Source organism: Kogia breviceps, chromosome 11 (genome assembly GCF_026419965.1).
Source record: "Kogia breviceps isolate mKogBre1 chromosome 11, mKogBre1 haplotype 1, whole genome shotgun sequence".
NCBI classification, from domain to species: Eukaryota; Metazoa; Chordata; class Mammalia; order Artiodactyla; family Physeteridae; genus Kogia; species Kogia breviceps.
The window spans coordinates 13,992,441-14,017,646 of record NC_081320.1 but is presented as its reverse complement, the minus strand read 5'-3'; the positions used below and the strand labels follow the sequence as shown (position 1 = coordinate 14,017,646).

General features: G+C 53.7%; 1 protein-coding gene across 8 annotated transcripts in view; it reads left to right on the top strand.

Annotated features, from left to right (window-relative positions):
- The first annotated feature begins 17,832 nt into the window (after nucleotides 1-17,832).
- ATOH8 (atonal bHLH transcription factor 8) overlaps nucleotides 17,833-25,206 on the top strand; it is a 34,846-nt gene continuing 27,472 nt past the window's right edge. For 6 of the 8 annotated variants that reach the window (XR_010835384.1, XR_010835380.1, XR_010835381.1 and 3 more), the window contains exon 1: nucleotides 18,169-19,080. Coding sequence is in view for 3 of the 8 variants with exons in the window: in XM_059079017.2 (XP_058935000.1) it covers nucleotides 18,325-19,080 (756 nt within the window). In the remaining 5 variants the exon portion in view is untranslated. Of the gene's footprint in view, nucleotides 19,118-25,206 lie in introns of all 8 variants that reach the window. The other 2 variants (XM_059079019.2, XM_067007276.1) reach the window with 2 other exon arrangements.

The window sequence follows — 25,206 nt, the reverse complement described above, 5'->3', positions numbered from 1 at the left end:
CACTCTTTCAGGGTGTAAGGAAGGAACTTGTCCAGTTTTCCTCAAGGTACGTGAAGGTACATAAAACACGGGACCATCTCACATTATCAACTAGGTTGCTCTGGATCGCAAGTAACAGTAAACCCAACCAAAATGTTCAATAAGGGTGTTTATTATCTCCCAAAACAAGAAGTGCAGAGGAGGGCAGTTCCAGGATCGGTTAATTCAATAGCTCTATGATGTCTGGGCTCTGATTCCATTTCTCAGAAATTCTCATAGCTTTTCTGTTTGGTTTTAAGATGGCAGCTGGACTTTCAAGCATTATGTCCTCCTAAAATTGTTTTCAAAGGAAGTCTTTTCCTTACCAGTACCATTTTATCTGAAAGGATAACATTTCCCAGAACCTCTCCATCAGAATTCCCCTTCTTTTGGCCAGACTGGGTTACATCTCTATCCCCCAATCAAATACTGGCAAGGGGGAATGGGATTACCGCTTCCCATGGGATGGTTGGTTTGGGCCAATCATGATTCATCATCTGGGGCCCACCTTCTCTGAGTACACTGCATCTGGATTCTCAACAGACAAGTTCTGTTATCAAAGAAATAGGGCACCATGTTGTAGGAAGCCATGGCTCTTAGGGCAGATATTACTAATCACTTATAGCTTAGGCTTAGGGCAGACATTACTAATCGCTTATAGCTCTTTTTCTCTGACAGTCATTGTCAATCAAAGTTGGCACAGAAGATAAAGCGTGTGTCATCTCGGCCTTAGATAATGCGAAGTAAGGGAGCAGTAATTCAGGGTATCTTTAGTGAGCCAGTCATCTTATTGCCTCACATGGTGTCTTTAAATATGTCTACAAATTCTTTGACAATCTTTCCTTCAAAAGGTGGCAGCATATTCCCCTCCCCTTGAGCAGGGGCTGGACCTGGTGACTCATTTCTAATGAACAGAAAATGGCAAAAGTGATGGTGTGTGAATTGCGAGACTAGATATAAAAGGCAGTGGAGGTTTGGCTTTGTTCTCTCTTGGATCACTTGCCCTGGGGAGGCCAGCCACCATGCCCTGAGAGCACTCCAGCAGCCCTACAGAGAAGTCCATGTGGGGAGGAACTGAGACTTTCTCCTAACAGCCTTGTACGGGAGCCATGCTGGAAGTGGATCTTCCAGTCCCAGTCAAGTCTTCAGATGACCGCAGTCCCGGCCAACATCTTCTCAAATTTTGGGGTTTGAGAAACCCCAAACCAGAACCCTCCAGCGAAGCCACTCTCAAACTCCTGACTTCCTCACAGAAACCATGAGATAATAAATGTTCATTGTTTGAAGCCACCAAGTTTTGGGGTAATTCATTGTGCAGCCAGAGCTGGGACTAGGGCAAAGCAAGTGAGGAACCCAACCCTGAAAATGAGTGCCTCCTTAGACTTTGTGCCCTGGCCTCGTCACTGGCCTCACCTCAGTCCCAACCTTGTGTCTAGCAGTATGTAAACCTCCATGCCCCTTTCCCCTTCCCAACATTCTCCAGCTTGTACTTGGGTGTCCTTGGGGTTCTGAAGATGCTGGTTCCTTCTCAGGGTCCAAGGGTGGAGCATGTGACGAAGCCTGTCAGCACATTCCAGTACCCTTAGGTCACGGTGACAGGATCGGTTGTAGCATGTGACCCCCTCCTGTCCAATCAGAGTAGATGTCAAGCCTTTTGCTAGGGATGCTGGGTCAGCTATGATTCCACTCCTGTGACTGAACAAGGTAAATGTAACCATGGGACTTCTGGTAGCTCTTTTGGGACCTCTGAGGGGAGTCAGTTTGGGGATAAAGCTGTTAGCAGGCTATAAGAAACTGGGTCCTTGGTAATATTGTTCAGCTGCTAGATTAACACCTACCTAAAGCCAGCCTCCTCTCAGAACTTTTCAGCCCACTGAGCTAAGGGTTTCCCTTTAAAACGTTTAAACCAGTTTGAGTCTGGTGTTCTGTTACAGGCAAAGGAAAACCCAAATGTGATGTGAAACACGCAGAGGAGACTCCACATTGGTTACTCACACAGATGCTGCCAAGGATCCAGCTGTTTCACACTGAGCAGAGTATCCAGATGTTCCGTCGAATGTTCTTGTTTCAGACAGATGTTGAGTATCTCGTAGATGGAGGGTTAACATGATTTAATGCTTAAGAGCAAATACTCCTCCTTTCTCCTCCCTCCCCTGCCCCCCATCTGGCGCCTGCCTATTCCTAGTCACGTCCAGATGGTCATTTCCCGCCCGAATCCTCAGGTGGGTGCTGTGATTTGTATCATGCGGTACCGCCTACCCCACTTGTCTCCTTCCTCCTCAGTTCTTTGGACCAGGAATTGGTATCTAGCCCACAGAGCCAGTCTAGACACCGGGCAACAACCCATGTGTGTCCTGGCACGAAGAAGCGAGCTGGGGCGATCAGAGTCTTTCTTTGTCTCTCTGAACTGAGATATCCTGAAGAAGGAAGTGGTTCCAGGCAGGGCCACGGGGCAGAGACGGGGCCATGGGAGAATGTTAAGCTAGCAAAAGTTATGCAGGGAGCAGAAACGAAGAGCAGGTGAGGATACAAGGAGAGAAGAACTATCCTAGAGTCCATGGAAAGAATAACCGACTCCCTGAGAGAGGGAGTAAGCTACAGAGAAAGAGATGGAGAACAGTTAGTCAGGATGGGCTAGATTCTGCCGTGGGAATGAACGTCCCCCAAATCTCAGTGGCTTAAGCCAACAAGAGTTTATTCCTGACCGTACATGACTTGTCCATCACCGGTGAGCAGGGAAGGCTCTGCTCACTGTGGTTGTGTGAGAACTCAGGCCAACAGAGGCTCCACTTTGACCTGGGTTTCCATGATTGCAGAGGTGGGGGAAGGACATTCAGCCAATTACATGTCAGCTCTTAAGGCTTCTGTCCGGAGGTGACACATGCCCCTTCTGCTTACAATTCATTGGCTAAAGCAGATCTCATGGCTGTGACTAATTTTAAAGGTAGAAGAGTCGTGTGATGCTACTGTATGCATGGAAAGAGGAAAAACTGGAGTATTTGTGACCAGCCTTATTGATGTCCACAGAGAGGGGAGCTGGTCCCTAGAGCAGCCTCAGATCCCACCGGTCCAGGTTTCGTGAGGCCCTGCCATACTGTGGATTGTATGCACACAACATCCGTATCGCCCTTTTTGTCCCACACGTGTCTTGCAATGCCTATCATCCTCCACACATACATTTGTTTGTTTCTTGCAGATTAAGACCTCCCTCCTGGGACTTCTTATTTCCTTTGAATGCTCCTCTCTCACTTGGGGACTCCCTTCCTCAAAAGCAAAACGTTGGGAACTCCCTGGCGGTCCAGCGGCTAGGACTCTGCACTCTCGTTGCCGAGGGCCCGGGTTCGATCCCTGGTCAGGGAACTAAAATCCTACAAGCAGCGAGGTGCAGCCAAAGAAAGAAAGCCTAAAACCAGTACAAACCGTCTTTGTGTCTCTGTTTTATAACAAGGTGGGGATCTACAGACCCTCCTGCCTCGGGAATGTCAGAGAAGACTTCGGAGAAACTCTGTTTTCACATGAAGACTTCGTAGGCTCCCCTGGCAGGGAAAGCCGTATCTATGAAGTTTTCTAGTTCTTACTATTTGCCAAGCACTGTGCTAAGAACTTTGCCTGGATTCTCTCATTTAAAATACTTTTTGACCTCACTTTGCAGATGAAGGAACTATGGCATAGAAGCTATGACAACTCCCTTGAGGTCTGATTTTCGTATCTATGCTCCTCACATTATAGTACACATCCAAGAAAGATGGTGAGGAGGGCTTTGGGGCTGATGGGCTAGCCTGGGGGACCAAGGTTAATCTTTGAGGAGAAGATAAGGGGAGGGGGAAGCTGCCTCAGGTGGGTAGAGAGCTTACCTCCAAGGAAGAAAGACATACTTAATGGGGCAGGGTGTGGTATCCTTTAGATGCCCCTGGGCCCAGACTCAAGTCCTACCTGGAGAAGATTGAGAGATTGAAAGAAAATAAGCTGTTTTTGATTGAGCACATATAGTGACCAAATTGTGGTCTCTAAGCATCTTTTCTCACTGAAAGGAACCAAGGCTTCTTGGAGAACTGGCTGTTTCCAGGTCCAGAGCAACAATTATATAAGATAAGCCCAGAGCATCTTGTATTAGAAGATAAGACAGCTGTCAAACACCATTGAGGTCGTGTCAAAAAGACTCAGATGCCAGACTGAAGGGGCTCCTCCTGGATAAAATGGGATCATTTGAGCATCAGATACAAAACTGAACAAACAAAAACCCTGCAACGAATTGAAACATGTCAAATATTTTTTAAAGTCCGTGAATTAAAATATGATCATAATAAAAAAACATTTGGAGGCTGCTTAGAGAAAACTAACTCACTATTCCGAGAAATGCTAGATAAAGGGAAAAAAGTTTTCAAAAAGCTACCTGTGGGGCATCCCAATGATACAGTGAAGTTAAGGGTTAGTTGAAAGGCTTCCCATGTACTCTCCAAACCTGCCTCTGGGTTTTTCCAGGCCTGCATTTCCACCATTAGAGACTCATTTCTTTGAGGTTAGAAATGTCCTGAATCGGAGTCAGAGTAACCTTGGAAGGTTTGTTAACTACTTTCCTCACAGACTGTGTGATAGAGGAAAAGTGGTGAGTCCTACGGTTCCTAGAGTCTGAACAGGTAGGGGTACAGCCAGAGAAGAAGGGCTGGAGGGGAAAGATCTTGGAACCATCGTGGAGGGCAGGAGAACCCCCTGGGCTGGCCTTCCAAAGTACAGCTCCTTGGTAGCCCAATCAGATGAGGTCTGGTCCAGCAGGTGGAAAGAATGCCAGAGATGTACATTTTATCACACACCCCAGGTGATTCAAACATGGTTGTCCCGCTACATTTTCTGGGGGACACTGGACCACGGCTCCTGAATCTCTCCTACTGGCTGTGTGACTTCCTGCTCCGGCAGCACTGGGCTGTCACAGCTGAGCCCTTACAGCCTCTGCAAACTTCACCGGGGCCCTCACCCTGGGATCTCTTCGTCACTGCCAGGTGAAGCCTTTAAGATGCCAGGCCCTGCCCTGTGTGGGAAAGCTGGGACTATAGAGCAGGGACACAGCCACGTGGGTCGCAGTGTGAGCTCTGAGCTGCCAGCCCTCACCACCTCTCACAGCTTCCCATGTGACAGCCCACTCACTCAGGGCCCCTAACTCTTGACAGCACTTCTCGGGCTCTGCCGGATCCGGGACCCTATATCCCAGCCCAGGCCCTGAGATGCCCTCAGGCCTGGGATTCCCCTTTCCTCCCCGGGGGGCCCTCACGGGACCCTTGTCCCTGGGCAGGAGGTTGTTTGCAGCCCTGCTGACCGGCTCTGTGTCTGAGCCAGACTGTGGCCGGTCTACGCTCACTCTGGAATCCGCTAAGCATCCTCACCATCCCCTTTCCTACCCTACCACCCCACCTAGCCCCTTCCCGTCCCTTGGGCCTCTCCCATCCCTCCCTCCCTGTTCATGGCCCTCTCCCACTGAGACGAGCACCCGATTCCAGGCCCGAGTCCATCCTTCCCTAGTAACTCTTCTCAGCCCACCCCTTCCCCGGGGACCGAGCGCCCAGTTTGGGGCTGACCTTCCAACTCTGGCCCCCACACGCCCAGCCCTGACTAATGGGTCCTGGCTGAGCGCCCCTGTCCTGACACCTGGCCTTTGCCTGACCCCATGGGTAAACTTGGGCGCCAGCCTCAGCCCTCCCTGGCTGGCCTGTCCCCCAGCACCCGAGCCTGGGTTATGACATCTTTCCACTGAGCGGCTCTTATTTGGAGAAGGCAAACACGCCAGCACATGCACACACGCACCCCTACTCGCCCTGACGCCACACGCGCTGGCGTGAAAATCCGGCTGGCCGTGTTTATTTTTCTTCCTTTAATTTCCCCTTTAGAACAAACACCAGTCCTGTAACACAGACCACCCTCTCCTTTCAGATCCGCAGCCTCCCGCCCCCCACCTCCTGTCCTCCCCGCGCAGCTGTGAATGAGAACAGAGTAAGCCTTTTAGCAGGAGGCAGTGGCCTGAATGAATTGATCCCAGCCTCCAAGCCAGCAGGGAAGGAGGGCTTGTGAGCATGTGCGTCTGCTTCTTAGAAAATCTTTGCACATCCCCAAGCTCCTATTTTTCCCTGCGCCTTGGAGCAAACGCCTCCCCACCTCACCCCCCTCCGTTCACATTTGATTTGAATTCCTTTTTGGTCCCTTGCATTTTGTTTTCTGTTTTCTACAAGGGAGCCTGAATCAGGGCCTCAGAAAAACAAGGCCGGGCTGCCAACTGGAAATGTTTGCTCTGGGGGCGAGTTCGGAGGCTGGCGTCAGGCGGGGCAAGATCCGTGCCAGTGGAATGTGATTTGGGGGGGAAGCTGCAGGTCACTCAATCGCTGGCAGCCCGCCCGGGAGCAACTGAATGCTTTCTGAGCTCTGTGTGTGTGTGTGTAGACTTCTTTCCCTCATGCAAACAGAACCCTGGAGACGTGGAGACAGAAGCATTAGGAAGAAACTAGACAGAGGTTTGGAAAATCAGGGGAACCAGCGAGATTAGGTGGGTGGGTGGGGGGGAGAGGATGCCAGGATCTGTGTGGCTACTTTATCCAGCACCCGTTGTGTTCTCTGCCTAAAGCTGGGGGCTCTCGGGAGCAAGGGGAGGTGCAGACCACCCTGGCCCCCGGTGACCCATAGGCCCTTTGGAGAAACAAGTCTCCCAAGTAGAGGACACAGTCAGGCCAGCCTGGAAGTTCCCCTGAGCAGGCTGCGTGAATGGCTGAGGGTGTTCTGGGTAGACTTCCTGGAGGAGGTGTGGTAGGGTCCCAGCCCTGAAGCACGAAGGAAAGCTCTTCCTCTGCTTACAATGGGGTCATGCCCTAATAAACCCATCAGAAGCTGAAAGTGCTGTTGAGTCGAAAATGCATTTAATACAGCCAACCTACTAAACATCACAGCCTAGCCTAGCCTACCTTAAACGCGCTGAGAACACTCCATTAGCCTACACAAACCTATTTTGGCAAACACAAAACCTATTTTATAATAAAGTATTGACTATCTTATGTAATGTATGGAGTACTGGACTGAAAGTGAAAAACAGATGTTGTCTGGGTACAGAATGGTTGTGCGTTGGTGTCATCGCGGGGCTGGCTGGGAACTGCGGCTGCCGCTGCCCCGCATCTCAAGAGAGTATGTACCGCGTGTACAGGAAAAGAACAAAATTCAAAATTCCCAGAACAGTTTCTACTGAATGTGTATCACTTTCGCACTGTCATAAAATCAAAAAATCTTAAGTTGAACCATTGAAAGTCAGGGACCATATGTGTTGCGTTGAAAGGAAAGGAGAGGTGTTCAGGAAACTGTTAGTAGCCACCATGGGCCAAGCCTTTGCTTAGCCCTTTACAATGACGATCCCTTATCCTCCCAACAGCCCACGAGGGTCATGGATCTTTCTATCCGACATTGCAAAGGAGGAAACTGAGGCCCAGAGCAATTAGGGAACTTGGCCAAGCTCCTAGCTCGTAAGTGGTCAGGCGGGTTCAGCTCAGAGCGGTCCTACGTGAAAGCATGACTTCTCCCCACCGCTGAGGGTCTTTTCCCACTTAGTCAAGTTCTCTGAGTAAGGGCCTGTTTTTGTTTTTCTATTTTTTTTGTCCCTGGAAAAAGAACTGTTCAATGTGAGTTGGAGATCTAAGATGCCAAGGTAGACTTTCCAGAGGGAAGTGTGACAAGTGCTGGGAGATCCGAGAGGAACTTGCTTTGTCTCACCATTCCCAGGAGGTGACGGCTGGCAGCCCTGCCAGGGTGCCTAGCGAGCCAGGCCTCTCCAACAGCCTGGCTCATCTAATCAGTGACCTGTGTCCCCTACCGCACTCCTCAGCACACTCCCGCCACATGCCAAGTTCTTTTCCACCCCAAATGTTCACCGTGGGACTGCCCCCTTCAGGGGTCTTCAGAAGTAGTTATCTGCTACTCTGAGTAGCGCATGAAACCCAGGTGGACCAGACAGAATGGTTTTATCCAGGGCAACAAGCGTGACCCGAGAGCTGGAGTCGGGGGACCCAGTGGCACCAGTACTTCTCAGTGATGTCAAGCGAGTCTGTCCCCTGAGGAGTGGTCTGTATGTTCCCTGAGCTGTCATAGACGGGAGGAGAGAATCTAAGATGCAGAGTTGATATACAGGTATTTGGTGGGAGGCTGGTGTCTGACCCACCTCAGAAGGATTCTTGGTCAGAGAAAGCAGAGTCTGTTGCACGGTCTCTCCCAGACTCGGGAGAGGAGAAGGAAATAAGCCAGGCTTGGCAGGGAGGAGAAGATGGGGGTGAGGGAGTTGAGTAATGGACGGGATGGTTAGACCCAAGCTCGTTGGGTAGAGACCAGATGGATAGTTGTCCATTTGATTAGAGCCACTCCACTGGCCATCTGGGGATTTTATTGTCCTGAGGCCAAATAGTTGGTGAGTCTCACCCACTGATTCTTTTTTTTTTGCGGTACGCGGGCCTCTCACCGTTGTGGCCTCTCCCGTTGCGGAGCACAGGCTGCGGACGCGCAGGCGCAGCGGCCACGGCTCACGGGCCCAGCCGCTCCGTGGCATGTGGGATCCTCCCAGACCGGGGCACGAACCCGCGTCCCCTGCTTCGGCAGGCGGACTCTCAACCACTGCGCCACCAGGGAAGCCCCATTGATTCTTTTTGACCATCTAACCATTAGTGTTAGGTAAACACTGGCGTGGGGGTCACCTGGGCCTGCCAAATCATCTTCATTGGTTGAACTGACTTAATCCCATGAGATGACAGACTTTACCAGTTATTTCCAGGAAACAGGCAATTGACTGTATTAACCAAACCCAATCATTGTTTTGGTTTTTCAGAGACAGTCTTTGGACCTGACATCTTTGGACCTCAGAGCTATTTAGGCTCCCTGACGCTTACCAACAACAGCCAGCCCCCAAGAAGGCTGGGGAAGACCCTACAAACAGTGGGCTTTGGGACTCAGTCTAGCCCATCAATAAAATGGGAAGGCTGGACTAGACCAGGAGTGGCCAACACATGGCATGAATACTGCCCTCTTCCTCTTTCATCCATGGCAGACATTGCTAATCAATTACAGCACTCATTCCCATGGGACCCAGATCCAACCTCAGAATCCTTTTCAACACAGGGCTTCAAGCAGCCCCTACCAATCAATTAGACTTGGCATGCATGATAAAAAGCATTTGTCCTTTGGGAGATTGGGATTGACATATATACACTAATATGTATAAAATAGATAACTAATAAGAACCTGCTGTATAAAAAGAAAATAAAATTCAAAAAAAAAAAAAAAAAAACAGAGAGAGAGAAGAAAAATATTTGGCCTCTGGGCACTAGATGTTCTCTAAGCCTCCCTCAGCTGTGCCAATCTAGGATTGCAACTGATTCGGCCTCTGAGGACTCAGCCTGGAGACCACCAGATCAACAGCTGTCACTGGGGCTTCCCAGGTCTGTGGGGCTGCCCTTGAGCTGGGCAGTGGAAGAGCCAGTACCTTTTTAATTTTCCACATTGCTAATAAATGTGCATTGTGTCAGCTCCATCCTGCCCCCTCATGTACTCCAGCTGCCGCCATCAGAGGGGACTTTTCTAGAGAGCTATAAAAATAGTTTTTTAAGGAGCCTGTACAGAAGAAGTAGCCAAGCCTTTTTTGTTTCCTTTCTTTTCTGAGGGAATGGGGGAGATGGATAGGGAATACTTCACAATGAAGGAATGTGCTCCTTGGGGAATTTAATGTTGTTTTCCTAAAAAAAAAGAAGAAGAAGAAGAAGAACTTATCACACACTGGTTTTTACATCTAGCCACAGAGCACGCCTGTGAGGGTTGATAACAGCTCCCGGGAGATCACTGGCTTAAGCCAGGTCTTGTTAGGCTGTTGACAACTAGGTCCTGATGAGGAAAGCACTAATGGGCCTCTGGCTCGCTCCCCGCCCGACCCCTGGCTGATCCAGCTTCGGTGTTCCAGTGGGATTGATGGCTTCGTGACAGAGCTTCTCTTGCCTGCAACAGGGGTTAGGCCTGCAAGAGAGTTTTCTCTCTAGCGAGTGAATGTTTCTTTTTCCCCCATTGTGCTCTGGGTTTTGAAGAGGCTTAAGACAAATGTTAAGACGCTGGGGATGGGAAGATCTCGGGGTAGGTAGGCGCCATCACCTTCTCACTCTTCCCATTTTATAGATGAAGAAACTGAGGCTTGGGACTTCCCTGGTGGTCCAGTGGTTAAGACTCCACGCTTTCAATGCAGGAGGCGCAGTTTCGATCCCTGGTCAGGAACTAGGATCCCACGTGCCACACGGCGTGGCCAGAAAAGAAAAGAAAAGAAAAGAAAAGAAGAGAAAAAAGTGAGGCTTGCAGGAGCCAGGGCACAGGGGAAGCAAGTGCCCAAGGGAAGGGTACCTAGCTGGTCCTGGGAAGAGAATGTATCTTTTGACTCCCAGACCAGAAAGTCAAAGCTGCAGGACAACTCTGATAACATCCTGCCCAGAATTTCTTGAACCTGGGTAATGTGTGCTCCTGTCTCGAAAGGTGACACACTGTCACAGAGCCCTAAGACATAGTTATACACTTACGCTTTATGCTTTTAATTCTTATGCAACTATAAATGGAAATAAGTTAATAAATTAATAAACAAAACTACAAAGGTGATAAAATTCACATTAACAACATGGAGTTATGATGGATAATGTCGTTTTGCTGAAACAGAGCCCAGAGAGCACAGAGCAGGAACAGAGGAGAAGCCACAGAAGACCCTGGACTTTCCCCATCAGAGGCCATGGGAATGAAGGAATCTGGGGGACAGCGAGGTGTCAGGGGGAGGGAGAGGACCAGAGAGGGCAGGGCCAGGTCAGATGCTGGTCAGAGGAAGCAGAGAGCCTGGAGACTCAGCTGCTTCGGGCAGCCCTCGGGTCCTCTTGGGGGTGTGCTGGCCCAGCACAGCCTGGCTTGCTGTGTTGCTTTCTTGAGGAAGCCTCCTTGAGGCTCAGATATCCCTTCACTTCGTAGCGAATCCCCGACAGTCAGGGAGGTGCCACGTGACCATACCCTCTCTCCTCTGCCATCTTACCAGCCACTGGGACGAACCTTTTCTAAGCTTCGTAAGGGAGCAGGCGCCACTCCTCACTGCCACTTTCTATCTCCCTTGGGTGGCAATGCAGAGCATAAACGTGATGCATAAGTGTGTGACAAGGAGAAAAGGGCTGGCGGTCGTTCCAGTTGTAAGTGGGTAGTGAGGGGAGGCCTTAACGAGGAGGTGACATAACAGGAGGCTGGGTGGAGGTAAAGGAGTGAGCTATGGGCATTTGTCAGGCAAGTGGTCTGCCTGGCCAGATCTCACTGACCTTCCAGCCGGGTTCAAATGCCTCTTCTTTCGGGAAGTCTCCCAGAGCAGTTCTGCCATGCTCGGAATTCCCGCAGCTTTCCCTACAGAGTGTATCACTTCGTGCTGTGTTTACAGCTCTTAACAGATTTGTATTATTTCTCTACTGGACCTGGAATGCCTCGAGGTGGATACCTTGTGCCCTCTCACCAGATGTTAGCTCCGTGAGGCAGGGGGTTTTTCTCTGTTCACTGCTGTATCCCTCAGTAGCTGTCTTTGTGCTGTAGGTGTAGACAGCCTCAGTAGGTGTCTACAGATGTGTGTTGAATTGTCACAGGTGGATCAAGCTGGAGATGGGAATCACTTGAGCTCCTGACGGCACACACCTCATTTCTCTGACCCAGTCCCATCGTGAGGCCTGGCTCGGCCCAAGGTTTGTCAAGTGAATGAATGACTGTTGATTTGCACCCATTGTCCCCCATTTTGTTTATCAGGCCAGGAGACACGAAACCAGAGAAAAGAGAGCGAATTCGACCAACCACCAGTTCCCAGTGGTCAGAGCAGCGGTCCCTGGGACATGATCAACTCTGGATCCACTGGTTGCTTCGTTAAAGCAGCTGGTTGACTGGTTGAGTCAGGCCTGGTCCAAACTGAGCAGTGAGCCTTCGTTCATTCAGTAGATATTTATTGAGTGCCTACTGTATACCAGGATTGTTCTAGATCCTGGGATATAGCAGTGAAGAAGGCAGGTAAAGAGCCCTGCCCTCATGGAGCTGACATTCTAGTGGGGGAGACAAATAAACAAAAAACCCAGTTATACACCTACAGACATAATATGTCAGAGAATGGTAAGTGGTTGAAAAATTAAAGCAGGGAAGAGGTAGAGATATTGAAGAGGAGGGTATATGGGGTGCCCAGGGACGACCTCACTGAGAAGGTGACATAGAAACACCAGAAGGGGGTGAGGGAGTAAGCCACGAGTCTACCTGGGCTTCCTGGCATTCCAGGCCAGAGGAACAGCCAGTGCAAAGACCCTGTGGCAGGAGGGAGCTTGCTGGGTAAGTTCAAGGAGCAGCAAGAAGCCCAGTGCGCTGGGAGCAGAGAGGTGGGGTGGGTGGTGGGGGAGGACTGAGGGGAAGAAGTCAGAGAGGAAAGGGGGGACCAGATGCCAACCTTGGCTCCTGCTCGAATGTTCCAGTTCTCTATTGCTTGCATACCAGACCACCCCAAAATGTAGTGGCTTAACACAACAATTCAGGATTCATTCCCATGGTTCTGGGGGTTGACCAGGCTCAGCTGGATGGTTCTCGCTTAGGTTCTCCCATGTGGCTGTAGCCAGATAGAGGTTGGGGCTCGAGGCGTCTGAAGGCTCCCCTGGGCCGGGTGTCCTGGTGCCTTCCTCACTCACAGGTCAGGCACCACGCTGCTCCCCACGAGGCCTCCCTCTCCAGCAGAGTAACCTGGACTGCTCACACGGTGACTCAGGGCTCCCACTGGCGTGAAGTTGAAACAGCCAGTGCCCTTAAAAGCACGGTGTCACCTCCACTGCCTCAGGCCTCCCTTAGCCAAGGCAGTCCGGGTTCCCGGGGTGGAGGAACAGACCCCTGTCTCCAGGCTTGCAGGGGGAGAGGATTGCTGGTAGCTCCTAACACATCTGAGAAAAATAGGAAGTCACGGAGAGGTTTTGAACAGAGGAATGACATGAGGTGTCCTAGGTTTCAGAGGACATCTGGCCAACTGTGTGGGAACCTGTCTCCTGCCAGCCTGTTGTGCCAGGCTCCTCCTGGTGTTGAACCCCTTCTCTCCTGAGCCAATCCTCCCGTTTCCTCCCTGACCACAGGAGCCAGGACTAAGTGCACCCCATGGGCTCGGCCTGTTGCAGGGGAAACGGCTCCATTAACCACAGAGCGTGTGCTCAGGGCTGAGAAGGTGCATGCTAGCCCATCCCAGGGAGGGAGCCCCAGAGACGGGCTGCTGAAGGCCCTCCTTGCTCCCTCCTGCCATGTCCTTATCCAGCCCCTTTCCCAGCCCCAAAGACTCTCTGAATTTTCCACAGCGGGGATGGTCACTTGCATAGAGAGAGGTAGGAGGAAGACTGGAGGGTGCGTCTGGAACAGCTTTCTGCCTGGATGTCTCATTTCTGTCTTCTGGATCCAGGATCCTGCTGGTTAATGGTGGCAGTGCAGACACTGTGACTGAAAGGTAGGGAGGAGCTTTGGGGGCCACCAGGCTCACTCCCTTGGGTGGTCCTATCCAGGGTGGCTATGAGCAGAACTCTGGAAGGCACTGATTACATGCGTTCTGTTGCCTTCTGGCAGTCTAATTTCTGTTCTTCCTCCCTTTCTCGAATGGATGACATAGCCACTTTGGAACACTCTAGACTGCCGGAAATAGGGACTCCGGATTCAGGAATGTAGTGTTCCATGTAGCAAGTAGCCAAGGTTCCATCCCCTTTGGCCAAGAAGATGGCAATCTTGGGATGTCACCCTGCAGAGCTATCCTGTCCTCACCCATGGGTGGTGCATATGCACTAAGGAATTGCTGGGCAGGTTCCACCCAGCAATGCTAGGAGGGCACCAGTACCTGGATAAGACCTGGGATCCATATGCCTGAGACCATCAAATGTCCAGAGGCAGTGCCCCTGCCATCTGACCCTGACCTGGAAGGAGCTGGAGGGTCATTGAGCTGGTCCAAAGGAGGACCCTTGAGAAGAGGACAGCAAGAAGCTCGCCCAGGCTGGTGGCACATGCAGGGACAGCCAGGCTTCCAGAGAGGCCAGCCCTGTAGGTGGCCCAGTGACTCACCTCCCCAGATGCTACTCACTGAGGTCTCAGGAGGCAGCAAAACACGATGGTTCAAAGCTTAAGTTTTTGGGTCCGTCGGCCTGGGTTCAAATCTCACTTCTGTTATTTCCTTTCCATTGGCAAGTTTTTGTTTTGTTTTGTTTTTTGGTCGAGGAGCCTCAGTTTCCTTATCTGTAGAATGGGTTTACTTCCCTGGGTTGTTATAAGGATTTAGTGAAATAGAGCCTGTAGTCGCTCCCTGTGTGGTGGTGAGTTTTGCTGCCTGGCTTTCTAACATTTGTTCCCAGTGGCCTAAGCCCTAAGCTCTTGACTTCACTTCCCTTTCTAGTTTCATTCCTATTCCCTGGACCGGCCATACAGGGGATGTGGAACCTCTCAGTGGCATGATCATTCTGGCCCAGAGTAACCTCAAACACTTGATTCAGTGGGGGATGTTTTTAACATAGGGCATAGGTTTTCTTTGGATGTCCGTGTTGTCCCATTCCAAACAGGGGGTGAGACCACCTGGAGCCTGGAGAGCCTTTTTATCCTGGAAATTCTATGAATTCACAAAATCCGAATTGCTGTCATTGCAGGGCTACCACTCCTAGCTCTAAATCCTTGTGGGGAGCCGGCTATGTTGTGTGTAGCCCAGACAATGTCATACCACCAGGGGGTGCTGGCAGGCTGGTCTCCCTCCACTTCTCCGGGAGGCTGAGGGAAGGGAGCCCTGGGTGGCCGGTTTGCCCTTAGGCTGGGGGACCTTGGGCAGTTAGCCTGGACTTCGAAGGTCTGCCACCTGGTGGGCTGAGAAATCACACTAACAGGGACCCTCACATCACTTGGGCCCTCGTGTTCCGGTACATGGCATTCCATCTTATGACTAAGGAGATAACGGCCAGATAACAAACTGCGGCTCAGAGAGGTAAAGGGGCTGCTCAAGGCCACACAGCTGGTGAGTGGCAAAGCACTAGACTAGCCTGATGCCAACCCCTGGGCCCCGCGATTTGACCAGCGGTAGAGGGAGCACGGCGACGGGGAAGGAGCATGTCTTGGGAGGTTGGCTGGCTCTGAGTCCCGTGCTACCTCCACCCAGTGCAGATGACCACTCCTCTCCACTCCCTTCTCTTCCTCCCACCCCTTGGGAATCTCAGTGACCTTCTCCTCTGTTTTGGAAGACTTGGTGACAGGCTCAAGATCAGCATGAGTGGAGCCTTCGCTATTCAACCAAGACACGTGATTTTTCCTGGAGCACAGCCTGGCCTCTTTAAGGACAATTTTCAGTCCTGCCAAGAGACTTCTGCAGGCCCTAACTAGCCATGGACACCCCAGCCTGCAAGTGCACCCCGAGCCAGGGGGGAAAAGTTGGGATGCAAGGCGCCTGGGCAGCTGTGCTAACCCAGCATGCCTAAGGCCACCGTCGTTCCACTTAAAGTACCAGGCTCAGTGCTGTACTTGCAGCCTCACTTAAACCTCATGCCGGCCCAACGAGAAAACATTACGATCTCCATTTTACAGAGGGGGAGACGGAGGCTCAGAGAGGACCTCAGCAGCTCTGGAGAGCGGGTCTTGGCTTTCCTCCCAACTCTGCCACCGACTGGCTGGGTGCGTGAGGAGTGGGTAGGCTGGGGTCTACAGCTTCTGCTTGGGATCTGGAGAATGTAAAGGGCCTGAAGCCTTCAGCAAAAGTTTCCTGGAAGACAGGGAGGAAGGAAACAGTGGCTTTTCCAGAGCTCACAAACCCTGGGGTTCAGGCAGGACCTCAGTGGAGGACAAGGTACAGCAATTCTTGTGAGGGACCACATGCAGAGGCCAGCAAGAGTGACAGGGGGCTGTGCTGACCAGCTTACAGGAGGAGGGGAGACTGGAGCCAGTCATCAAAGAGTGAGAAGAGTGTTCTCTTCAGAGTGTCCCGGGCTGGTGGGGGAAACAGAAGGTGAATGGGGACTCCTCTCTGGGGCTTACCCTTGGTCTTCAGGAGAGAGATAAGGTATGGGAAGATGCTGGGTGCCCAGAGAAGGGGGTGCCTCAGGAAGCACACATTTTATGATGCCGGACCCATCCCGGTGGAAAAAATGAGGTTTTGCATTTACCATAGTCAGAAAACTGCATGCCTCTGCGTGTGTCCTTGTGTGAATGTCGACGTGTGAAGGGATGTTTGAAGTCTTATGTCAAAGTCCTTTTACACCTGTGATCTCTTTTTACTTCCCCAACTATCTTGAGAGGTTGGCTGGACAGAAATATCATCCTCAAGGACAGATTCAGAACCCCAGTGGGATGGACTGTCTTGCTCAGGGTCATGGAGCTTGACAGTTGAAAAGTCAAGTACAATCTATGCTCTTGCCCCTGAACCTTCTGCCTGGACCCCCATCCTACCTCACAGGACACTGTATGGCACAGGTCACCATGTCATCTGCCTCCTCCCACCCCCAGGGCACTCTCCCCTAGAGGAGAGAAGGCGCTCTGATGAACTGCATTTTCACAAGAAAAACCCTATCGGGTTTGGTGGGTCTGGAGGTGGGAGTGAAGGACTGAAACCAGAAAGACAAAGATTCCAGTGGCTGCAGAGGTCAGAGCCCAAGGCCAGGGTCAAGGGTCTATCTTCTCTCAACCTGCTTAAAGCAACCACCACCAAGGAGGAACTTACTACCACAGAGAAAGGACCTGCGAAGAGTGAAGGACCGTGTGCTGGTCCTCGGGGCAGCCTCCGGGAGGTGGGCTCGGGTGAGGGCCCACTAGTTTGTCCTTTATTTTCCCCCAGAATCTCCAGTGGGATGGCGCTGGGACCGAAGGTCTGGGCAGTCGACCTCTGTCCCCTGCCAGTAACAGTGGGCACCTGCAAAGCTCTCACTTTGCGCCAGGCAGCTCTGAATGCTTTGCACATATACGCTCAATTAATCTTCACAACACCTCGGGAAGAAGGTACAATTGTTACTTCCATTCTACAGACGAGGAAAGGGAGGCACAGAGAGGTTCAGTGACTTGCTCGACGACACTCAGTTTGTAAGTGGCACAGCTGGCATTTGAACCCGGGAAATCTGCCTCTAGAAGCTATTCTGCCTCTGTTATGAATAATAAAAATAACCAAAGCTTCCATTTGACTGGTACTCCCTATGTGCCTGGGGCTGAATTCCCCACAGCAATGTAGTGGGCAACCTGCGGTGAGGTGACTTGAGATTCTCCCAGATGCTGCGTCTAAACCTGAAGCTTCCACGCTGCTCGGCTTCTTTAACTCGCTGCGTGACTGTGGGAAAGCCCATTCCTTTTCAGATCCTCAGTTTGCCTGGCGCTTAGGCCTTCTACTCCTGGTCTCTGTGCTGCAGCAAGTGACCCGAGCGGATGGGGCTGCGGTACAGGGCGAGTGAGGGTCTCAGGCAACCCCAGCGCCTTTCCTTCCCTCCTCGACCTACCCCCGCCCCCGCCCCCCACGAGAAGTCGCCATTCTGTTTCTTTCTCGATTGGCAAGCTGGGGTGGAGGGCTGGACGTGGAGGTGCTGGGTGCGGAAGGCGACGCTGCGTCACCGAGAGGTCAGCAAGGCCAGGGAGACAAGGCCCGGCTCTGATCTGGGGAAGGGCCGAAGGGCCCAGAAGGCACGTGCTCGGGAGCGGACTGTCCTCTGGGGAAAGAGAAGCGCCCCGGACTTGAGGAGGGGGCGGGGAGGGAGAGTCAGAGGACGCAGGTTCTGGGCAGAAGGGATGGGGGTGGGGGGAGGTGGAGTGGACGCGGACAAAGGAGGCGGCCAGCAGCCCAGCTGTTTTGAAAAATGCTTCCTGTTTCTTTAAAGGCGCTCGCGGCTCGGGCGGCCGGGGCTGGGGAGGCTGCGGCGGGAGCTGCCTCCTCTCCGGGCGGCGGCGCTGACTGATCTCGCGAATTGGGCTTCTGTGTAAACTGAGGCTAAACAAACACAGATGGAGCGCAGCGGGCGTTCTCCAGAAATGCTGGCACGGCGGCAGCGACTTCAGATGACACTCTGAGCGCTCCGGGAACGGACAGCCCGGCGGCTTCGCGGAGCCGGCGGCGGCGCAGCTGCCCCGGACGAGGGGGAGAAAGGGAGGGAGGGAGGGAGGGAGCGAGCAGGGGGAGAGCTGGAGACTCCGAGGCGCTGAGCGCCGCGGCCGCCCGGGCAGAGCCGGCGCGCAGCGTGTAGAGCGAGCGCAGCGGGCGCGCTTCCCGGGCAGCCCCACGCCCCTGCTTTGCGCGCTGCCCGCGCCATGAAGCACATCCCGGTTCTCGAGGACGGGCCGTGGAAGACCGTGTGCGTGAAGGAGCTGAACGGCCTCAAAAAGCTCAAGAGGAAAGGCAAGGAGCCGGCGCGGCGCGCGAACGGCTATAAAACTTTCCGATTGGACTTGGAAGCGCCCGAGCACGGCGCCGCCGCCACCAACGGGCTGCGGGACAGGACCCAGCGGCTGCAGCCGGTCCCGGCTCCGGTGCCAGCCCGGGTGGCGCCGGCCGTTCCCTCAGGTGGGGGCGCGGACACGGCCGGGGAGCGCGGGGGCGCCCGGGCTCCGGAGGTCTCGGACGCGCGGAAACGCGGCTTCGCCCTGGGCGCAGTGGCGCCGGGACTCCCCACGCCGCCGCCACCGCCGCCGCCTCCAGCGCCCCAGGGCCAGGTACCTGGGGGTCCCGAGGCGCAGCCTTTCCGGGAGCCCGGCCTACGTCCCCGCATCTTGCTGTGCGCACCGCCAGCACGCCCCACGCCGTCGGCGGCCCCTGCTCCCCAGGAGCCCTCAGTGCGCCCAGCCCCCCCCACGCGCCCTGGGGAAAGTTCTTACTCGTCAATTTCACACGTAATTTACAATAACCACCCGGATTCCTCCGCGTCGCCTAGGAAACGGCCGGGCGAAGCTACAGCCGCCTCCTCCGAGATCAAAGCCCTGCAGCAGACCCGGAGGCTCCTGGCGAACGCCAGGGAGCGGACGAGGGTGCACACCATCAGCGCAGCCTTCGAGGCGCTCAGGAAGCAGGTACCGGCTCCCAGCCACACACCCTCACTGCGCCCGGGTATGACTGCGGGAGTGGGTGGGTAAGTGGCGGGGGGACTTTAGGGAGGATGAGGGAGCAGGTAAGCGGCAGGTTGTCCCCGCCCGGTCGGCCCCAGGGCCCAGACAGGTTTGGGTCCTCCTGGGACAGTGACCTTTGCCACAGCGTTGGTACGGCTCTTAGTCTGCAAAGTGGGGGTGAAGGTTCGAGATCTCTGGCTCGGGCACGCCCTGGTTACAGCCACCCCCACCCCCCCTGGGGTGACCCTGTCTGCGCGTCTGACTTCACCCCTCATAGTTCACTTTTATGGCAGCGAATATTTGTCTCCCGGAGTCCCTTGGGAGCGGTGGGGAGTGGAGAGGGGCAATGTGGGAAACTGTCTCCGGCGGGGAAAGGGGGAAGACCCTTACCCTTCCGGCAATTTGGCGTGGTCTTGGAGGCCCGGCATGCTGCGGAGGGGTGGTCCTGGTTTTGCCAGAACATAAGGGTCCCGCATTCCGCGGGAACCTGTCAACCCCTCCTCAGCCCCCACCTCCCAGCAGGGATGCCCCTGAACTCAGGTTGCTTCTGCGCTCTGCACCCCTCGCTCCTGGTGTCCTTAAGGACCCAGGGTACAAGCCTGAGCCCCCTCTGCAGGGGAGGCCTCAGGAATTGGCTGGAGAGAGCCTTCCCAGGAGATCCCCTCCACCGCTGCCCTTCGCGGCCCGCGCATGCTGAAGCAGGCAGGTCTGCTGAGGGGACTGATTGGTTCGGGGAATCTTCAGAAACTAGTTCTGGGGTGGGTTAGGGGCTTCTTAGTTTGGGGCAGGTGGGGGCTGTCCTCACCAGACACTGTCTTCTGGGGCCGATGGGAAAGAATATTTGTCCAAGAATTACCCATAGTGGGGAGTGGCAGTTTTACAATTCCACTTAGACGAGATTGAGACTGCCCTGGGATTCTAGGCTGCTCATTTTCACAGAGCGGAGATCTAAGAGTGTGGTAAGTGCCCCCTGCCCCCACCCCACACAGGGCATGGGGAAGGGTTGGGGGGGTTGGATGTGACAGGTTTGAATGGTCAGGATTTTTGCTTGCTCTGCAGCTGACTTCCTGTGTGACTTCAGGAAAGTTACTCACCCTCTCTGGGCTTTAGCCAACAGCAAAGGATTTCAGAAAACATGATCTTCTTTTTGGATCACACTCTCACTTCTTCCTCCTGTGGGTGGGGCAGGGAAGGTGCCTGTGTCCATCCATGGGAAGGGAATTAAACTCCTGGGGAAAAGAATTTCTATGACTTTTGAGCTAAAGTGTCACATTGGTCTTGAGTAAGATGATTGGTCAGTGAGGTGGAGTGGAGTGGGGGAGTCAGATAACTGTCATAGACCGTTGGGACCTTGGGCAGTGGGCCCAGTGGAGAATTCAGTTTCACCCTCAGGCAGTGGCTCTGTGACAGAGGGTGGCAGCCTGGAGGGCATCCTGCTACCTGCCGCCCAGGATGGAAGGATGAGATGGCAGAGAGGTGACTGTCCACCTGCTCACCTTGCAGCTAGGGCAACCCCTCTCAGATTGGGGAGGCCACGTGCCAGAGCATCCCAGCTGGTGAGAGGAAGGTCAGGGCTGGCACCTAGGTCCTTTAACTGACAGTTCAGGTTCCTTTTTACTCCTCCAGCTGCCTCTTTCTGTTCCGAGAAAGTATTCACGGTCTCTGTGTGTTCAACTACATCTCATTTGTCCAGTGGCTTTAACTTCTTTCAGTAATAAATTCCATCTTATTTGATCTTAACATCCCTGTCGGTTGAATTAGCTTTCCATTTAATGGAATGGAAAACTGGGGCCTGGAGAAAGAAGGAAGGAAACGCTTCCAAGATCACCTAGTGGGTTAGGGAAGGTGACAGAAGTTTCTGGAATGCCCGCCTGGCCAAATGCTTCTCACAATGTCAGCTGTATCAGCGCTGTGGACCCTGCACTCGCAGTGTTGTTAAGTCGGAAGGTGGGTGTACGTATGGCTGACTCTCTGAGATGAGATCGTTAATCGTGGTTTCCTTTCACTTCTGTCCTTCTTGTGCGGAAGTTCTATATAAGGGGGACAAATTCAGGGAGAAAGTGCGCGCGCGCGCGCGCACACACACACACACACACACACACACACACACACACACAGCTGTACCTATACACACGATCAGTACACGTGCCCAAGAGCACACACAAATGCGTGATCAGAAGCGCCTGCTCTGGTTTGTTACCCCCTTTGCCCAGTCCATCTGTCCCTTCCCCCAAAAGGCTGCTGGTGGGCACCGGTCTGTTGTCTGGGAGGGAAAGAAATATCGCTAAGGCACACTCACCATGTCCACATCACAGCCCCCATCCGATGGGGAAAGTCCTGTGTCTCAGAGGCGCTCCTTCCTCCTCTGGACCTCAGTATCCCACCTGTGGAAAGTGCGCACGTGAATACGCACACACGCTCGTGTGCGTATGTGTGCGTGTGCCCCTATCCAGGCAGGCTATGACTCTGGATCTAGGCTTAGGCTTGACTGTCTGCAATGGACCCTGGGAAAGGAGGGTAAGGAAGAAGGATTTTTTTTCCTGATATGAGGCCATGGCTGTTGCAGCACCGAGGTCAGTTCTGGGACTGTGGCTCTGGTCTGGGGCTTCTTTTCCCTGAGCAGCTTCCTGGTACGGTGAAAAGAGCGCTGGGCGGGGAGGCCGGAGGCCGGAGATGGAGTTATACCTCTGCTGTATGCGTTCTGTGTGACCGTGGACAAGTCACTTTCCCTCTCTGAGCCTCAGTTGCTAAAGTTGGAAAATGGTGATGATGTTTACCTCATACACCGCTTCTCTGCAGAGAGCGGATGAAGAAAGGAATGGGGGCCGTAGGAGGAATGAACATGTCTCAAACGTCTGCCACGTCCTCAGTGCTGGGCAAAGGCCTTGACAGATGTAGAAATAAGAATTCTGTAATCATTTTAATAATAATCATAGAAACTGCCATTTATCAGATGCTTCCTTTGTACTGGGTCGTGTGCTAAGCGTGTTATGCGTCTTAGTTCATTTAATGAAGTAGGTATTGTTCCCACCCCCCGAGCCCCCCGCCCCCATTCCCACCCCTGTTTCACAGATGGTGAGGCCGAGGTTCAGGGACCTTCTGTAAGTTGGTGGAGGTCTTGCAGCCTTTGGCCACCGCATGAGGACTCCTGGGTTTTGCACTGCATGCCTCCCCGGCCTGCCATTCACTAGGCTTCAGGGTACCAGCGCCCTCCCGGGCGTGGTGCAGTCACAGCCTGCGTGGCTGTGTGCCGCTGTCATTGCAGAGCCTGGATTCGAATCGGAGTCAGCGAGTCGCTCCAGGGCGCAGGCTCCTGACGGCCCCGCTCTTCAGCCTGGTGACCACCCCGGAGCTGTCCACCACCAGCAGGGGGAAGCTAGACAGTCTTCTGTGTTGTGCAACCCATCATGCTCTCAACAAGGAAGGGAACGGGGGTGGGGGGCCGCTTGGCCATGAGACGTGCAGGTGGGGGAGAGGGAGGCCCCCTGGCAGCGGGGCCAGGGGGTACGTATGCGGGGCAGATGGTCAGGCCGCGGCACATGCCACCAGCCCAGCTGCTGGGGCCCCTCCCCGCCACCTCACGTGAAGGCAATGTGTGCATAGCTGGGCCTGGCCCACGTGCAGGGCTGCTCTGGGCCGGGTGGGAGAGGGTCCAAGGGAAAGCCTGGCCTTGCTGGGCAGGTGAGGGGAGGGGCCAGAGCTGTGGGCCTCGGCCTCCCCCGCAGAACCTTCTGGTTCACAGGCTGTGCTCACCCTCGGGGCATCTGGTGTGTGTGCAGACCTGTGCAGATTTCCTCTCTCCCCGAGAAGCACGAAGCCCCTCAGCATTGATGGAGGAATGGCAGCCTAGTCGGGCAGAGGCCTGGGGCAGCAAGGGGGAGCCCTCAGGACCTGCTGAAGTCCCAAACCAGTGGCCCCCTCCTCTGCTGCCCCTGGAGTGTCAGAGAATCCTCAACAAGTGGACTCAGGATGGCCCAGGAGGGAGCATGAGGATGGCACCCCCAGCCCAGCACCTCCCTCAGTCTCAGACCCCATAGGATGCCAGGGGCCCATGGCCCCACTGCAACCTGTACCCCGCTCCTCAGGGAATGGGGGACGGACCTGCTTGCATCCAGATGGGAGAGGGGTGACAGAAGCCGCCTGACTCCTGCCCGCTCGCATCCACAGTCACCAGGACAACAGCTTGTTGAGCCTCATTGCACGGGGTGAAGTGCCTTACCTGGCCCTGCTGTCGTGCTGCCTTCCCATTTCACAGAGGGGGATGCTTACAGAGGTGGAGTGAGTGACCAGGATTTGTCCTGTCTGGCCCTGGGCCATGGCTCTTAACTACTCAGACCCGGGTTCTCAGGGTCCAGCCTCGTTGCTGTGTAGCAGGTTGGGATTTTGTTTAAACAGAACTTGACAAGGACCTTGAACAGTTCTGTGTAGAGCGGCTGCATCCCAGGGAGCCAGCACTCACTGACACGAGCCGCCGATTAGAGAAAAATTTCAAATGGGATCAAGTGCTCGGCTGTGTGCCGGGGATGCAGTGATGTCGGAGCTCTGTGGGTCCAGGAATCTCAGTGGGCGTCCTGGGCTGGGTCTGAAGGGTGGGTAGGAGTTGGCACAGAGGCAAGAGGGTGGAGGGCTTCCAGGCCTCCGCTGCACTGGCTGGTTGGTTCCTGGCTTTGCTTCTCTGTAGCGCCTCCCTACATCTGCCCAAGGCGATTCCATTCTGAGGTAGCAGGTATTCTGATGCCCATTATATTGGTGAGGAAACTGAGGTCCCCTAAGGATGTGGACCTAAGATCACGTGGACGGCCCGGAGTAGAGCTAGGTCCTCAGAATCCCAGGCCAGTGCCCTTCCTGCTTTTTCCCGCTTGCTGGAGCCAGGAGAGGGTCCAGCTTGGGGTAGGTGGGATGGAATCTTTTAGGGGCACGTGGGACCTCGTGAAAAATCCCCATCCTGCACCTGCTCCTCGGAAACGTAACAATTCTTGTGGGGTGAGCGTGAGGCAGGTCCTTTTACTTTACAGGAAGTTTTGCTGCCTGTCAGCAGCTGGAGCCGAGTGGCCCTGCTGCCTCCTTTGGTTTCTGTCCTCCGCCCAGGCTGAGCAGATGACTGCTGTGTGGTCTCCGGCAGGTGGTGGGATGGCTGGGCTCTGGGCCTTGCTGTGGATGCTCAGAGAGGTAATGCACCAAGGCTGGGGTCCCATGGAGTCCAGAACTCTCCATCCCCTGCTCGGAAGCGTGGGCTGCCCACCTCCCCACCAGAGGCTGTAGATGCTCATCCATACCCCCAAGCCGTTGCTTCTGGCTGATTGGAAAGAGCCCAGCTAAGGTGTGAGTTCAAAACCCAGCTCATCTTTCACCAGCTGAGAGATACAGGAAGTTCTTACACTCCCTGGGCATCAAATGCTTCTCTGTAAAGTGGAAGTCGTCATTTCTACCTCATGGCGCTGTTTAAAGATGAATTATATTCACAACCCCCAGCCCTCTGCCTGGCCTTAGTAGAACACAAGAAACAGCAAGGGGGTGACCTGGTTCCAAGAGTCATCCAGGGTACCCAGGCATTATTCCCACTCTCCAGATAAGAAAACTGAGGCTCAGAGAGGTGAAGCTACCTGTCCAAAGTCACCCCGCTGTTTGGGATTCAGACCAGCTCTTTCTGCCTTACCTTGACCTCCTAGAATCAGATCCTCATAGGCCAGGGTGCCTCTGAGCTGGGCTTTCGGGGGCCCAGCTGCTGCATCCTGGGCCGTGGGCACCAGGATCCCCACTGATGGTGGTGGGAGTTTGGAGAGCCCAGTGGCCAAGCTCCTGATGGGAGCTTGGAGAGCCTGCCTTCCTTGGGTGATAAACACACGAGTTTCTGGCTCCAACCGGGTCTTAGCTGAGTGACCTGGGGCCCAATATGTCACCTCTCTGTTTCCTCATGTTCAGATAGGGTAACAATCTTTATTTGGGGGAAAGTTTCAATGGGCTAAAACTACCTGTAAATAGTGACCCCGGTGCCAGGTAAACAACCAGAGCTCAATAGATGGGTTTGTTTTTTTTTTAAACTCCACAGTTGCTTCTCAACTTATTTATTTTATTTATTTATTTTTGGCT